At 45.1% G+C, this 11578-nt stretch overlaps 1 protein-coding gene across 2 annotated transcripts in view; it reads left to right on the forward strand.

Annotated features, from left to right (window-relative positions):
• Nucleotides 1–10368, forward strand: part of Washc5 (WASH complex subunit 5) — a 40718-nt gene extending 30350 nt beyond the window's left edge. Inside the window, exons 24-29 of one of the 2 annotated variants that reach the window (XM_050145356.1) lie at nucleotides 408–511; nucleotides 1246–1375; nucleotides 2863–2959; nucleotides 4890–5043; nucleotides 6503–6590; nucleotides 9992–10368. In XM_050145356.1, coding sequence (XP_050001313.1) covers nucleotides 408–511; nucleotides 1246–1375; nucleotides 2863–2959; nucleotides 4890–5043; nucleotides 6503–6590; nucleotides 9992–10048 — 630 coding nt within the window. In that variant the 3' untranslated portion in view covers nucleotides 10049–10368. Of the gene's footprint in view, nucleotides 1–407; nucleotides 512–1245; nucleotides 1376–2862; nucleotides 2960–4889; nucleotides 5044–5350; nucleotides 6476–6502; nucleotides 6591–9991 lie in introns of those variants that run through there. The other variant, XM_050145355.1, reaches the window with a different exon arrangement.
• The last annotated feature ends 1210 nt before the right edge of the window (nucleotides 10369–11578 follow it).

Here is an 11578-nt window from a genome sequence, read left to right on the forward strand (position 1 = left end):
TCAGAAGCGGGGATCTTTGGGAGCATAAATTATCCATATGCTATGAATAAAACACTGTGTCTTTGCAAATGAGGAATAAAGACAAATGAACCAATTAACTATTTAGATGACCACTAGCTTTTTTTAGAATCCAGCAAGAGCACAGTGAAGCCACTGGCCTGGACTTCTCCATGGTGCTAGGAAAGGTTTATCATAGATATGAAGCTGCAGTGTGGCTCTCTCTGGTGACAGAGAACAACCAGAGGCATTTAGAGGAGGCACGCTGCTATGGCTGCCTCAGAGACAGTGTAGCGGACTGGTGACTGCCAAAGGCACATCCCTCGGAGCCGCTCCAGCTCCGTGTGCAGGCTAGTGACGACTCTCAAGTACCCTGCGTGTCACCTCTGCATTCTGTCACTGGTTCTCAGGTTGGACAGATGCAGATCCTGAGACAGCAGATTGCCAATGAGCTAAACTCCTCGTGTCGATTTGACTCCAGACATCTGGCCGCTGCTCTGGACAATCTCAATAAGTAAGTGCGGGGTCAGAGGCAGCAGCGTGTGGGCTCGCGCTGTCCACCCACAAGCACCCACGTTCACATCTTGTTCATGTAAGGTCTCTGGGTTTTTCACGTGTGTTGCTCACATAACATACAGTAGCACCCATGTCCCAGCTTAAAAAACTGTTGTTAACAGAATCGACAAGAGGTGGACTCTAAGGAGCTAAGCAGCGGTTACCCAGAGAGCAGGGGAGACCAGACCAATACATCCCGGGTGCACACATACCCTCCCTTCCAACTGCTGTTCTCCTCCTTTATGCTCAGATAAACAATCCAGGTTTCTCCATCCCAACGTCAGCTCTGCTAACAAAACAGTTCTTAGAAACAGTTTGGCCCAGTTTGGCCAAGGAGGAACTGGAGAGATGGTTCCGCAGTTAAGAGCACTGGCTGTTCTTTCAGAAGACCAGGACCAGTGTTTGGTTCCCAGCACCCTGTCGCACAGCTAACAGCCACCTGTGGCTCCAGCTCCAAGGGATCAGAGGCCCTCATCTGGCCTCCATGGGCGCGCACAGACACACACACTTTTTTTTCTTTTGTAATCTCAGTAGTGAAAGCACTTGATTTAACTTGACTCCAAGAGATAAAGTGATTCTAGGTCAGAGTCACAGGCTTGGGGATCGGGAGTCCTAAGGACAAGACTTGGGGACAGATGTATAAACTCAGCCGACCGACCGCTCATGTTGATTGCTGCTTCTCTCCCCCTTTAGGGCTCTCTTGGCTGACATTGAAGCCCACTATCGGGACCCTTCGCTTCCCTACCCCAAAGAAGATAACACACTCTTATATGAAATCACAGCCTATCTGGAGGCAGCTGGCATTCACAACCCACTGAATAAGGTTAATGACTAAAAATATGAAATTGAATGGGGGGTGGGTACATGACTGTGTGATACAAAAGGTGACTTTGTCCAGGTAACAAGTCTCTGTGAAAACATTCTAGAAACCTGCATTCAGCCCCCAGAACTCCATGCTGTCAGGTTCCCGCCTTTTTTAAATAATGTCACCTCCCTGCCTGTGAGACTGGTACTGGTCAGGGTTCTGGAAAAGTAAATGCAGTATCGGTGTGGGTTCAGCTGGAGTTGGAACAGTCACACTGCTCTGTCTTGCTTGCAAATGCTTCCCCATGGTGACCAGTGGGAACTGCAGTTACAAATGCCAAGCTTCTCTCTGTTCTCAACTCCGAGCTCCAGAACCCATTGGGAGATACAGGGTCTCTCATGAGTCAGTGCTAGATCTCATATGGCGGCGCCTGTCCTCAGCTGACATCAGCTGCCTGCACTTGCGATGTATTTCCTATGTTTGAGTGTTTGTATGTGTTGATGCAGAAACATGTCCATTTTAGAGGGCCACCCTGGTTACTTTCGAAGATTTTAAATCGTATTAATAAAACCCTGTCACAAAATAAACCGCCGATGATGAATGTAAAGGGTGGTTGACATCAGAGTGCTTTGTGGAGCAGCCCCGGGAAACAGGCCAGCCTTAGTGAGGAGCCTGAGGCTTGCGGGGATCAAGGGCTACCCTGGGCCTCTGCACTAATGGGGGAGCTGGCCAGTGAAAGAGCCTGGGCTCTGAACCAGGGTGCTGCCCTGTCTTCTGTGGACTGGAGGCCTGCTGAGGGGTGGCATGGCTTTGTCTGCCCTGACTTTTCTGCCATGTTCACTGGGGAGGGGACTGCCTGTGGGAAGCATATGACAAAGGAGGCTTTGCTTTCTTCCTCAGCATCTGCTGTCACTTTCTGCTCTCTGCTGCCTGGATCTTTTCCCTCTTCCTTTTGTCTCAGGCTCCCTCCCTTGCCCTGCGTCTCTTTACTACTCTTTCTTTTTAAAGATTTGCCCACTTGCGTGTAAGCACACCGTGTGTCTGCCTGATGCCCAAGGAGACCAGAAGACGATGTCAGATCCCCGGGACCTGGAGTTAAGGACAGTTGTGTGCTACTATGTTAGTGCTGGGAACTGAACCTGAGTCCTCTGAAGAGTCCTCATCGTTAGCTGAGCCATCTTTCCAGCCCCACACCTTCACTGCTCTTGATTTTGCTGTCCCTATCATCCTTACTCGTCACCTCTTGCCCCTCCTTTTAGAAGTGATAATAATAGGATTGGGGGAGGAACTCCAGTCTGTAAGGAAAGGAGTAAAGTGTGTAGGTGCCTGTATTTACCTGTGGCCTTAGGAAGTAAATCTCCAGAGGCAGCAAATGATGGAACTCCTCCTATGGGAGGCCGTCAGAAGAGCAAACTGCCCCGACAGCAGAGCTTTTTGTTTGAAACGTATTCTGTGATACTCTGTAATATGAAGAAACCGTCCATCTCTCTGTCTTTCTCTTCCAGATTTACATAACAACGAAGCGCTTACCCTACTTCCCGATCGTCAACTTTCTCTTCTTGATTGCTCAGTTGCCAAAGCTTCAGTATAACAAAAATCTAGGTATGATGCCAAGGTTTTGCTCTGTAATAAACAAGCAGTAGGTGAGTGTGTGAGGACAGCGTTCTGAATATAATGCCACGTCGGACATCAGGCTTTCGTAACCAAGGGCACATGGATTAAACAGTGCCATTGCGCCACTGCCACATAATACCGTTGATGGGATGTGCACAGTGGGTTCCAAGCCAGCTGAGCACGCCCACCTCTTACAGATGTGCAACTTCTTTACCTGGGTCTCCTCATTCAATACATGAATAGCTGATTATGGTGTGAAAGGAACTTTTTTATGTTCATGTTTGTTCCTGTGAGTATCCATGTGCTGCTGGCTACCGGAATAAGTGAGTATCTCAGACTACACTGTACACATGGTTACATGTGAGAATGTTTGCTACAGACAGCACATACCCAAGGCTTCTGCTGTAGGTGTCCCGGCTGGTAATATAACTGATTTTTCTGTTGTTTATCGGTTTACTGTGAGCATTGCTAGGTTGCCCAGGAGATTCCCAGGTCCTTCCTCTGTCTCCAGTCTTTGCATCTGACCAAGTGTAATCTTTTCATCCACTGCGTGTCTAGTTGGTTTAAAAAGTGCTCTCAGAGCCGAGCTCTACAGCCTTTCCGTCACTAGCCCTGTAAGGACATTTCCACAAATCTGTGTTACTGTTTTCTTAAACACTTTAATCTGTGTCTCTTCCTTGTTTTCCTTCCTAGGTCCTAAAATGTTTTTAAAGTAAACTGTGGAGTCTCTGGGTTTTTTAATCCTCTCATTCAGAAACATTCACTGGTCCTAGGCATTGTTCCTCTGCCAGTTCCTATTCTACCTGCTGCCACGCACAGTGCCTTTGGTCAGTAATTGCTGCGTAAGGGAGGGCACCGTGTTGATTGGATTCCAACTTGGCCTCTTCCCGCCAAGTGCTCACAGGTGCTGATCCCTTCTGCTCACATTGGGCACACCAGCTAATGACCATCCCTGTTAGTGGGAAGCTTCGTCTCCAGACTGAGAAATGCTCGTCTCTCAGCGGTCCCTGTGGCTATTGAATATTCCCTCACAGACTTTGGTTTACCTGTTCATTTTTTAGTAACTGTAGTTTAATCTCTCACACTAAGACTTATGAACCATCAAGTTATTGTTTGCATCTGGTGTAAGGTGGGGTCAGGTTCATCATCCTCAGCCCCTCCATGAGGCTATCCAATTCAGTATCATGTTTTGACAAAATTTCTCTTTCTCCAGTAACTTGTTGGCTATATTTGTGGAAAGTCAATGGATTGTCTGAAGGTCAGACTGTTTCAGGCCTCTGTCCTGATGCACTGATAAGTCTGTCTTCAGGCCCGTACTGTTGAGTGTAACTTTATAGCCTTGAAGGCAGGCGGTGTGCGTCTTCTAACATCTCCATTTTTCCTTGTGAAGGCCCTAAACTCTCCTGCTTAGCATAGCCATCCCGACAGCAGAAGTCCCCAGTGAGAAAGCCAGGCAGTGGCATCCAGGCCACCCCAGTCTTCCTTCTTCCACTGTCCTGACTTGAGCAGATTCATTTCTTACCTTTATGTTCAATATTGTTTTTTGAAAACATTTTAACCAGAATGTTAACTGATTGTACTTAGTAAGGTGCTTCTGGGTATCTCGAATGCCATACTGCCATTAGCTCTAGTCAAGTTATGGTGAGTTTTGTGTTCTCATTCACATGAATGTACATCTCAAGTCTACCACAGAGGGCATTAATAGTGTAGAACAAAATAAACAATGATGATAAAAATTAAACCCTTCAGACATTAGGATGTTCCACGAACCTCGCAGCTAGTTTAAGGGGTGGCCCAGAATTCCTGTTTCCTCAGAATAATCTCCTGCCAGCCATGGTGACATTGATGAGGGCTGCTATTTGGCGAACATTGTCAGAAGCAAGGCGCTCACTGGGCGTCGTATCTTTCTTCCTCACAGGCATGGTCTGCCGGAAACCTGCCGACCCCGTAGACTGGCCACCGCTCGTCCTGGGACTGCTCACTCTGCTGAAGCAGTTTCATTCCCGGTACACCGAGCAGTTCCTGGCCCTGACCGGCCAGTTTATTCGCTCCACAATGGAGCAGTGCACAAGGTACAGAGGACCAATCAGAAACAGTGGGCTTTAGTGTCACCAACCTCCCGTGACAAATCCCTCCCATTGCTGTCCTGGCAGACGGGGAGTAGCTGCTTCTCCTATGTACAAGTCAGGGCATCTCCCCATGTCTGGAGCAGTCACCTCCAGTGCTTATCCTTGGCCACCCTGCCATGGAATTTTCCATAGTTCCTGTACTGGCAGGGATATTGTAAAACTGGATCTTGATGGAGATTAGTAGACATTATCAGATTTCTTGCTATTAGAAAGAAAGTGCTTACCTGTGACTCTGCCATGTTGGCTTCAGCTCAGAGCCCAGCGAGCCCTGCACTCCTACTGGACCGCCACTAAGACAAGGCCCTACTCAACTTCTCAGTGTGACCGTCACCAAGACATGGCTCCAGTCACCAAAGGGGAGTCGTATTCCTCAGTGTGAGCACCATTCAAATATGGCCCCACTCACTCAAAGGGGAATCAGACACCTCGGTGTGCCTATCACCAAGACATGGATTCCCACACTAAAGAGGAGTGCTTCCTCAGTGTCAAGGCCAGTCTGTCACGTATAACAAGACATATAAACCTTCAATTTCTTCTAGTTCTTTGCTCCCTTCTCTTCAATTGGGGATTTTCTAGGCTAGGAAAAAATGAAAGCCATGGCTTTAGGCTCCTGCAACTTGAGCTTCCTTCTCTGCTGCCTGAAAGGGTCAGCCTAGCTCAAACATTTCTGTCTTGTTACAGTGTAAAGTTAACAGATTACCATCTGTTTCTGTTCTGCTATGCTAGGATCTCATATGTGCAGGCAAGCACTCTAAAGCTAGGCCACACCCTGTCCTCCTTTTACTCTGGAGACATTGTCTCACTGTTTCCCAACCTGTCCCTGGATTTAGTCTATAGCCCAGGTAGTTATTAAATGTACAGTTCCCCTGCAACAGCCTCCAGAGTGGATGGAATTGTCCTGGCTAGTCATTTACTTTCAAATGAGTGCGCAAAACAAATGTGGCTAAAAGATTATAAAGGATGGGAAAGTACGGGAGCCCGCCAGGCATTGAGTCACGGAGTGCGAAAGACATGAAGAAGGGTGTAAACAGACTGCAGGGCCATTTTGTAAGCCCACGACAAGGTTAGGGTTTGGACTTTTTTATTCAATTACGTTTATTAATGTGTGTGCATGTGGAGGTCAGAAGACAACCTTCAGGGAGCCAGTTCTCTTCCTCAGGTGGATTCTGGGGACAGGACTCAAGCCATCATCACACTTGATGGCAGGTGCTTTTACCCATCGCACCAGCTCATGGCTAGGTTGTTTTCTGCAAGGTTGATTCCTAAATAAGAGTAGGATAATTATTTCATGGGAATCAAGGGGTGCCCTATGGGTTTGTTAGAGATTTGGCATGCTGCTCCTTAGTCGAGTAAGGGCCTGTTAACATACAAAGCAGCTGACTGACCCAGACTTCTTTTACAGCCAGAAGATGCCTGAAATGCCTGCAGATGCTGTGGGTGCCCTTCTGTTCCTGGAGGATTATGTCCGGTACACAAAGCTCCCCCGCAGGGTAAGCCACAGAGACCAGAGGGTGACAGTGATGACCACGTGTCCCTCTTCAGCAGACACCCCTCGGCCCCTCCCACTGCTGTGCCTTGCTCTCCATCGTGGCTCTTCCCTGCATAGTGAAGGGCGTCTGTGCCCTCCTCACTCCTGACCCTCTTCAGGGCCCACTCAGTGAGATGAACAAGCAAGGGTCAGGGAAAGAAATGGCCATGGGTGCTCTGTTCTGTTTCTCCCTAACAGCCTAGGGCCCAGCACCTAAGTCCAGGCCACAGCCACAGCTGTATATGGCCACTGCTTCCAGAAATGAAGAAGTGCTTTTTACCTTCTAGCAAAGTCCTTCTTTGCCCCCCTAAATAATGTCACCCTTGGGAAGTTTAAACACAAAGCTTGATTTAAGAAATGTAAAGACCTATAACAAATGCTGAAAAAATGGTTTCCCCTTTTTTAAACATTGGTAGTTAAAAAATGGGATTGTCAGGTAGAGGCGCTTGCTACTAAACCTGACCGTCTGAGTCCCAGAACCCAGATGGCAGAAAGAGAAATCTGGTCCCCGCAGGATGTCCTCTGACCTCTAGAGGCATTCAGCGGCTGTGTGCATAAGTAATATGTGTGGAAAAGTCTCTTAGTGGAAGGCACTTTCTCACAACAACAGCCAAAGCCGATGGACGAGCATCTCCATGAGCATGCAGTACTTAGTGAAAGGACAGCAGCAGTCTTGTCGGGCTGGAAAAGCCACGTGACACTACCTGTTCTCATCGTGTAGATGATAGATGATGGAAAACTGAGTATGACAGATCTGGAAGAAATAAAGCAAGTGCTGCCTACTAAGAATGTAATGAGAGCCTCATAGACTCATGGGGAAACTTTCTAAATGAGCTCAGATCGTTGGTAGAGCAAGCCCTGGGTTCAACACCAGTACTGAAAAAAATTCAAAGGTGAATAAAAGTTGGGGGGAGTGGCACACATTTAATCCCAGCACTTTTGAGGCAGAGGCGGGTAGAAATCGATGAATTTGAAATCAGCCTGGTCTATATAGCAAGTTCCAGGCCAGCCAAGGTTTATATACTGAGATCTTGTCTCAAAAAACAAATAAAAATAAGTTCAATAACCTACTTAAATAATAAGTGGGCAAAATGAAATCACTTAAAATCAGAAAAAGGTTCCATTCACAGAAGTATGAAAGAAATTGTATAATTCATGGCCGAGCAGTGGTGGTGCTTGCCAGGAGGCAGAGGCAGGCTCTCTGAGTTCAAGGCCAACCTGTCTACTTAGTGAGTTCTAGGACAGGCTCCAAAGCTAGAGAGAAACCCTGTCTCAAAAAAAAAAAAAAAAAAAAAAAAAGAAAAAGAAAAAAGAGGAAAGAAAGAAATAGTATAATTAAGACTACTACTAGAGATTGGAACAATGGCTCAGAGGTTAAGAGCACATACTGTTCTTGCAGAGGACCTGAGTTCAATTCCCCATACCCACATTAGCCAGCTCAAAACTGCCTGTAACTTCAGCTCCAAGGAATCTGGCATGCCTTTTAAAAATATAAATGTACTCTTTAAAATAATAGACACTAGAAAAATAGTTAGATATATCTTGCTTGTGAGAACCCTTTTCTCAATTAACCTCATGCTTAAACTTCTCAAAATCTTAAGATTTGAACATCTGTGTTTCAGATGAGGGGACTTCAAATTATACATTTGGGTGGGATACCTAGTTTTATAGATTTATGTAATTATAATCAAAGCCCCAGTTAATCTTTAACTTGCTTTTTTAAATGTTATGACTTTTTATAAAGGACTTCAGAAAACATTATTACAATCCAGATATTAATGCCTAGAATTACAGAAACGGAAGTGGTGTGGTGCTGGTAAGAGACCAGCGGGGCCAGTGCACATTCTTTGCATGTAACTGTGCACAGGACAAAGTGGCACCTCACATCGGGAGAGAAACAGGCCACAGTTATGTGGTGGCTTGGGACACTCACAGTTTGGGCACAAAATGGCACCCATGTTGTTAAAACCAATGGCAGAAGCAGGTAAGTTAGAAGACATTTAGATAAATGTGTACCAACACAACTTTCTCATCGTAACACATAAAAGATGTCTAATTTATGCCAGATTAAATTCTGTCCAATGCCTCTGAAAAAAATAAGAGATGGATAGGAATAAATCCTATAAATCAAAAATGTGGACATTTCCTTAATTTTTAATGTTCTCATTCAACTCAATAAAGATCACCTGTTCAGTAGAGAGATAGGTAAAGGACATTAACAGGACGTGTTTTAAAGTAAACATTTAGAAAAGGTGTGACCTTATATCCAAGGTGCAAGCTAACCTAGATTGGCGACAAGGAAAATGTTGGGCTCTGTGCTTGGAAAGGTTCATTCTCCACGATGTGGATGGCAGTGTAGCAACCCCCGCCTTTGAGGGGAATTCAGCTTTATCTATCTTTTTAAACTCTGATGATATATTTATCCTAGTCCCAGAAATTCTGCTGCTAGGAATTTACCTGCTAAAGATTAACATATACAATACATAAAATGTGCAAATGTCCACCAATATATGTTCAAGGGTATGGATACATTTTCAGAGCTTACAGATTACAAGGTCCATCCATCCTTCCATAATGAACTGTAACCATCATTGGATATCTTGCTTCTGAGCACCCCCCCTTTTTTTTACTAACCTCTATTAAAGTATCTTCAATAAAATATGCTTAAAATGTTACATGATCCCGATTTTGAATGAGTGTGGACTGTAAGAATACCATTTTTGTTTGTTCTTTTGAGACAGGCTGTCTTGGAGCATGTTTTGTAGATCAGGCTAGTCTTGAACTCACAGAATTCTGCCTCCACCTCCCGAGTACTAGGATTAAAGGCGAGGGCCACCACCACAGCCAGAATACAAATTTAAACATTGGTATTAGTTTCTCGGGATTTTTGTGCTGTCCACATTTACTGCATGTTCTCTGCTTAGCAGTTAGCTTCATGAGAGAGGAATTCAGCAATGTTTTTCAAGGCTCACAGAGATCACCTGTTCCATCTCCCACTCCACCCCTGCCTCCTCCTTCTAAAAAGTTAAGGAATGCAGGCCTTTCAAGACCTTCACATTCCTTCCCGCTGGCCCCAGATTTCTCCTCATTGTGTCTCAGATGTGTATTTCTAGATCAGTGTTCTCAAGAGCCAAGCCTATAGTTTGGAGGCAGTGGTCTCCCCTCAAGTGTTGTATTAGTGGTACACAATAAGGAGACACCAAGACACCAACCATGAAAGAGCTGTTTCCTAGTTTACCTGTGTGAGTCAGCACCTCACCTTATTACAACAGATATCTCACTTCTTGAATTGTCATATGTGAAATTGTGATTTTTTTTTAGCTCAAATGCTATGAATAATTTAACTCCTGCTTTCTATTCCAGGTGGCCGAAGCACATGTGCCTAACTTCATTTTCGATGAGTTCCGAACAGTCCTGTGACTTCTGCTCCAGTGACAGGACTGGCCTCATTAGCTTCCTGTAACTAAAGTGAACTTGGGAACGGAAAGAAACTTGACTACTCATGCAACTCGCATTGTTCCCTCCCCTGTAGGAATCATCAGCCGTTCTAGGGAAGATGACTCGGCTCTAATATACTGTTGAAATCATGCTATTATATGGAATTTGTATCATGTAGAAGCAGAACTGTTTTATACTTGCCTCTTCTAAATACTCAGTGTAACTGTGATGGATAAATCCTTTTATGTTCTAAAGAACTATTTGTGCAATTCCAGGTCTTCAGTAAAATAATATTGCCAGTACTGAGTTGCCCTGTTTGTGATTCAAAGACTGACACCCTGTAAGGAACCCTACCTGGAAGGTGACAGATGGCTGGGGGGGGGGGGGGTAGGGGTGAGAGATAGGTAGGCCTGTAAGGAACATTGACAGCCCAGTAGTAGACTCAGTTCATGTCCTATCTGCTATATGCTGTGTTCTGAGGTTTGCCATCTTCTAGTCCCAGACGCCAACACAAACGGGCTGCTAGCCTTAAGATTGTCTTTTTCCTTATTTGGGAGGCAGGAGGGGTGGAGGAAGGGAGGGGGGTTATAAAGGTTTAGTGACAAACTTTTTTTTAACTTTATTTTTATAGCTCTACATTTTTCTCTGCTCTCCTCCCTGCCTCTCTCCTCCCCTTCTACCCTCCCCCAAGGTCCCCATGCTCCCTATTTACTCAGAAGATCTTGTCTTTTTCTACTTCCCATGTAGATTAGATCTATGTATGTCTTAAGGTCCTCACTGTCGTCTAGGTTCTCTGGGATTGTAATTTGTAGGCTGGTTTTGTTAAAAAAAAAAAAAAAAAAAAAAAAAAAAAAAAACACTTGTGAGTGCATTTGATAATTGTCTTCCTGGGTCTGGGTTACCTCACTCAAAATGATGTTTCCTAAATCCATCCCTTTGCCGACAAATTTCAAGATGTCATTATTTCTTTTCTGCTGTGTAGTACTCCATTGTGTAAATGTACCACATTTTCCTTATCCATTCTTCAGTTGAGGGGCATTTAGGTTGTTTCCAGGTTCTGGCTATGACAAACAATGCTGCTATGAACATAGTTGAGCACATGTCCTTGTGGCACGATTGAGCATCCTTTGGATATATACCCAAAAGTGGTATTTCTGGGAAGGTTATTTCCTAATTTTCTGGGAAATTGCCACACTGATATCCAAAGGGGCTGTACCAGCTTGCACTCCCACCAGCAATGAGGAGTGTTCCCTTTTCCCCACAACCTCTCCAGTGTAAGTTGTCATCAGTGTTTTTGATCTTGGCCATTCTTACAGGTGTAAGATAGAATCTCAGAATTGTTTTGATTTGCATTTCTCTGATGACTACGGATGTGACAAACTCCTAAGACTCAAATATCATAACTTGTTTCTCCATGAACATGGTTCTGAAAGGGAGCTGCCATTCCACAGGATAACATGGATGAGACATGCCAAGAGTCTGCCTGAACCTGGACCTAGAGGTTCTCATGGC

This window comes from Alexandromys fortis, unplaced genomic scaffold (genome assembly GCF_014885135.2).
Source record: "Alexandromys fortis isolate MF-2015 unplaced genomic scaffold, M_Fortis_MF-2015_v1.1 scaffold_2_1_26212458, whole genome shotgun sequence".
In the NCBI taxonomy this organism is placed as follows: domain Eukaryota; kingdom Metazoa; phylum Chordata; class Mammalia; order Rodentia; family Cricetidae; genus Alexandromys; species Alexandromys fortis.